Here is a 5,058-nt window from a genome sequence, read left to right as displayed (position 1 = left end):
CCCTGGGGCCAGATCAGAGCCAGCGCCCCCTAGAGGGGAAAGGCCCCGTGCCCCATTCCCTGCCCCCCACGAGCCAGCCGGTCCCGTCCCCCCCCAATCTTGTTCTTGGCCGTGGATTTAGTTGCCTGTTTCTGAGCACCTCACGGCTTGCAGATTCCTGGGCAATCCTAGATGTAGGGGAAGGGACCTACCCCCCCCCCGATTTGCCCAAGCCCAGGGCCTGTGCAGGGTCCTTCCGCAGTAGCTCTTACCCTTAAATAGCCTGATTCCCCCCGGGCGAGGGCGCAGCTGGAGAAAACGTAGAGTCCTCAGGTAAGTCACTGAGCGAGGCACGAGTGGAGGGAGAACCACCATCGCCAGAGCGTGGCAATGCACGGGTCAGAGAGCTGGGTGCATGGGTGGGTGCAGCTGTCCCACAGGTCGGTGCGTGGTTGCTTGGGGGCACCGGGCAGACAGTGGATTGGTTGGTTGCAGGGCCGGCTCCAGGCACCAGCCTGGCAAGCAGGTGCTTGGGGCGGCCACTCCGGAGAGGGGCAGCAGGTCCAGCTATTCGGCGGACGGTCCCTCACTCCCGCTCGGAGCGAAGGACCTTCCGCCGAATTGCCGCCGCAGATCGCGATCGCGGCTTTTTTTTGGCTGCTTGGGGCGGCCAAAACCCTGGAGCCGGCCCTGGTTGGTGGCACTGGCTGTAGCGCTCATTGAATGGGCATTGGATTGGCCGTGGAGTCGGCTGGCTGGACCGTGGGACCGACCGTAGAGTCGGCTGGCTGGGCCGTGGGACTGGCTGGCTGACGATCACTGAACTGATGATAGAAGATGGTGACTGTGAGGGTGACTTAGAACCTCGGCTAGAACCTGGAGAGAGAAAAGGTCCGTTACCTTCCAGCTATTCCATCGTCTGGGGTCTAGGAGGCCTAGAGAGGTCTAGTGGTGAGAGCAGGGGGGCTGGGAGCCAGGACTCCTGGGTTCTCTCCCCAGCTCTGGGAGGGGAGTGGGGTCTAGTGGTGAGAGCAGGGGGGCTGGGAGCCAGGACTCCTGGGTTCTCTCCCAGCTCTGGGATGGAAGTGGGGTCTAGTGGTGAGAGCAGGGGGGGCTGGGAGCCAGGACTCCTGGGTTCTATCCCAGCTCTGGGAGGGGGGTGGGGTCCAGTGGTTAGAGCAGGGGGGCTGGGCAGGACAGAGAAAAGCCCCCCAAACCACCAGGCAGCGTCAGCCTTCCCCGCAGTGCAGCCCTGTGGCATGGAAGGGGATTGGGCAAGAGGCAATGGAGGGGGGAAGTGAATCGCTCTGGGCAGCCTCCAGGCCCTACCCGCTCAGCCAGAGGCCTGCCCACGGGGGGAGGTGGGGGCCCGGCACTGCGGGCCGTGGCGCAATGCGGCTGCTGGAAATGCAGAAGCAGGGCCGATGGCCCTGCCAGGAAAGGGGCAGGGAGCCGCCCAGAGCCTGGCTTTGCGGGCGCGGGAAGGCTGCAGGGCTGCTCCCCCCTCTGGGAGCCCCAAGTTTGGGCTGAGAGCGACACATGGGGGCTCTGCCCATGTCCAAGAGGGGCGCGGCAAATGCTGAGCCAAACGGTGCCAATGTGGAGCCGAATCTGTAGGATCCACTTGTGAGGTTAACACATAGAAACATGCTTAAAGCAGGGGCTGGGAGCCAGGACTCCTGGGTTCTCTCCCCAGCTCTGGGAGGGAAGTAGGGTCTAGTGGTTGTAAAGAACCCACCACAGCAGTGCCCGTCCAGCCCACACACCTTGTGTCACACGACCTGCACTACCGATTACTCGTTACATTAATGGCAGGTCCCCCTGGCTCTGGCCTGGCAAACCGTCCTCAGCCCCCTCCCTGGCATCAGCTGGGCACCCCCACCCTGGCACGGGTCTGGCTCTGTCGCCATGGTTGTCTCTGGACCCTGCCACTTCGAGCCGCGTGCCGGGGCAAACACTGGGCTACCCAGCTCCCGAATCCCATAGCTGGGTGGGGGGCTCTGGGGGAGACCCAGCCGGCGAGGGGCCTATGTGCCAGGGGCCCCGGGTCTGCCAGGCCGGGGGAAGCCCCTGCAGGGCTGTTCTCCTGCTGCCAACAGAGCCAGCTTCACACTTCCCCTTTCCTGGGCTCAGTTTCCCGTTTTTTGTTTTCTTTTAATGTGGCTTTAGCACTGCAAGGAGCCCAGGAGGGGATCCGGGTCTAATGGGAGCCCGGACTCCTGGTTTCTCTCCCCAGCTCTGGGAGGGCAGTGGGGTTCAGTGGTTAGAGCAGGGGGGCTGGGCGCCAGGACTCCTGGGTTCTATCCCTGCTCTGGGAGGGCAGTGGGGGCTGGTGGTTAGAGATGGGGGGGCTGGGAGGCAAAACGCCGGTTTGGTCCCGGGGCCTCAGCGGTCGCAGGACCTGGGCAGCAAGTCAGCTGTGACTCTCTGACTGGCCCCCTCCCTCTCAGGAAGTCGCGGGCGGAATGTCCCGGCCCCGCCAGCCCCGGCCCCGGCAAGATCCGCCAGCGGCAGAACCGGCGTCGAATGACCTGCCCCACCCCCAGGGAGATCAACACGGTCATGGCCAGCCTGGCGCTGGGCGAGCTCACCAAGACCTGCAGCCTGGAGCAGCTCGTCGAGAAATGTCTCAACTCCTTCGGTAAGGGGGCTCCCCCCCCCCCGCCGGTGCCCCTCACTCCTGACCCGCAGCCCCTGCTAGCCCAGCCCTGGGCTCCCCACCAGCTCGGCCAGTGCCCCTCACTCCCGACCCGCAGCCCCTTGCTGGCCCAGTCCTTGGCTACCCCACCCCCAGAGCTCTGCCAGTGCCCCTCACTCCCGACCCGCAGCCCCCTGCCCTGACAGGTACACCCACCCTCCACAGAGAAGAAGGGCTGAGAACTTGTGAGTCCCAATGGGGTGGAATCCAGCTGCCCCATCCCATGCAGCAAATGTCCCCCCTGCCCCCATTAATGTTCCTCACAGCCCCTTTGCCTCCCCCCCTGTGCCGTTAACCCTTCCCCTGCCGTTGCCTCCCCAGACCGGGACGGGAGCCTGTGCCGTAGCGACTACATGGTGAACATGACCCTGACCGTGCACAGCTGGGTGGTGCCCTCGGCTGACCTCGCCCGCTGCCTCCTGACGCTATATCCTCCCCATGCAGCCTGGCCCCCCCCCCACCCCGGGGCCCCCAGGCCAGGCCGGGAGCCCCCTCGGTGCAGCGGGCGGGAGGGGGGCTGAGGTCAGAGTGGGGCAGGGATGGGCCCCTGGGTGCTCAGCAGCGCCCCCCTCTGGCTGGGCTGGAGCTGCACTGATGGGGGCGGGGGGGGGGACATGGGAGGGACAGGTGACCGCCAGCAGGGGGCGCTGTGTGGAGCACTGCAAGCTGGGGGTGGGGGGGCTCTCAGGACTCCTGGGTTCTATTCCCGGGGACTCCAAGGGGGATGGAGCCTTAACTCGGAGCCACCTACCGGGAGGCGTCTGGGGAGGATCAGATGGAAAGACGCCAACGGATCTGCAACTTTGTCAGGTGAGAGGCCCCCGTGTCCCCCCATCCCGCCACTACTCCCCCTGCACCTCCCATCACTCCCCTGCCCCCCACTGCTCCCCCATACCCCGATCCCCCCATCGCTCCCACTGCTCCCTGCCCCCGCACTGCTCCCCCACCCCGCATCCCCCATCACTCCCCTGCCCCCCACTGCTCCCCCTGTGCCCCCACCCCCGCATCCCCCATCACTCCCCTCGCAATCCCACTGCTCCCCTACCCCACCCACCAACATTCCCCATCCCTCCAATGCACCCCGTTCCCGCAGTGCTCCCCCTTCTCCCCCAACGCTCCCTGCCCCACCCTGGGAGCGCCTGGGGGGGGGCGCGACCTGCAGCCGATGCCCTAACCCTGCCCCGCGTTTCCTGCCCCCCCCCAGGTACTGGATCACGCATCACCCCGAGGCCTTTCGCCTGGAGCCCCAGCTGGAGGAGGCCATGGGCGAGCTCTGGCAGGCCGTGCAGGCCGAGGGCCATGGGCAGTGCCAGCCAGCGGACACGACCCACGTGTAAGGACAGACCCTGCCCGGCCACCCCTGCTCCCTGCCTCCCCTTCCCCCGCATCCCTGCCCTCCCCATGGGGCGTGTGCCCAGGCATCTGGAGATGGTAGGATTGCATAGGTAGGTGGGGCTGGGCACAGGTGGATGTAGGGTGACCAGATGTCCCGATTTTATAGGACAGTCCCGATTTTTGGGTCTTTTTCTTATATAGGTTCCTATTACCCTCCACCCCCATCCTGATTTTTCACATTTGCTGTCTGGTCACCCTAGGTGGATGTGTTTGTGCACATGGGGGGCGTGCCTGGGTGCGCACAGGTGCCTGGGGTGTGCACAGGTGAGTGTATTTGTGCACGGGGTATGGGTGTGCATGGGCACATGGGGATCTGTGCACCAGTGTACGGGGCATGCACGAGTGTGTTTGTGCACGGGGTGTGGGTGTGCATGGGCACATAGGGATGTGTGCACCGGTGTGTGGTGTGTGCACAGGTGAGTGTATTTGTGCATGGGATGTGGGTGTGCATGGGCACATGGTGATGTGTGGACTCGTGTGTGGGGTGTGCACAAGTGAGTGTGTTTGCTCACAGGGTGTGGGTGCGCACGGGCACATGGCATGGTGTGCACCGGTGTGTGGGGCGTGCACAGACAGGGGGCGATTGTGCAGGCACCAATGCCCCTGCCCGTCTAACCTGCTCCCCTCCCGCCTCCCCCCTGCAGCTGGACCCGCAAGGTCAGCTACCAGAGCAGCCCGGGCTGCAACAAGAAGCGGAAAGTGTCTCTGCTCTTCGACCACCTGGACGCGGCCGAGCTGGCCGAGCACCTCAGCTACCTGGAGTTCAAAGCCTTCTGCCGCATCTCGGTGAGCGCTCTCCGCCCCGGCCCTGCACCTCGCCTGCCTCCTGGCATCCCCCCATCCCCTGCAGCCTCCCCTGGCCCGCCCGCCCCGTAGCCCCCTCCTCTTTGGGGCGAACAGCTGTACCGAGCGGCGATCGCTCTAAGCTCGCGCTGGAGGCATTTAGCAGCGCTGGAAAGAGGAAGGGAGTCAGGAGAGATCCCACC

At 65.3% G+C, this 5,058-nt stretch overlaps 1 protein-coding gene across 1 annotated transcript in view; it reads left to right on the top strand.

Annotated features, from left to right (window-relative positions):
* Window positions 1-5,058, top strand: part of RASGRP4 (RAS guanyl releasing protein 4) — an 11,893-nt gene that overhangs the window by 786 nt on the left and 6,049 nt on the right. The window contains exons 2-6 of the mRNA XM_026658819.2: window positions 2,430-2,620; window positions 2,999-3,104; window positions 3,425-3,487; window positions 3,882-4,010; window positions 4,717-4,858. Coding sequence (XP_026514604.1) covers window positions 2,430-2,620; window positions 2,999-3,104; window positions 3,425-3,487; window positions 3,882-4,010; window positions 4,717-4,858 — 631 coding nt within the window. The remainder of the gene's footprint in view (window positions 1-2,429; window positions 2,621-2,998; window positions 3,105-3,424; window positions 3,488-3,881; window positions 4,011-4,716; window positions 4,859-5,058) is intronic.

This window comes from Terrapene carolina, unplaced genomic scaffold, assembly GCF_002925995.2.
Source record: "Terrapene carolina triunguis isolate 2854851 unplaced genomic scaffold, T_m_triunguis-2.0 Scaffold517, whole genome shotgun sequence".
NCBI classification, from domain to species: domain Eukaryota; kingdom Metazoa; phylum Chordata; order Testudines; family Emydidae; genus Terrapene; species Terrapene triunguis.
Note: the sequence above shows the minus strand (reverse complement) of the source record. Positions and strands in the feature narration are given on the sequence as shown.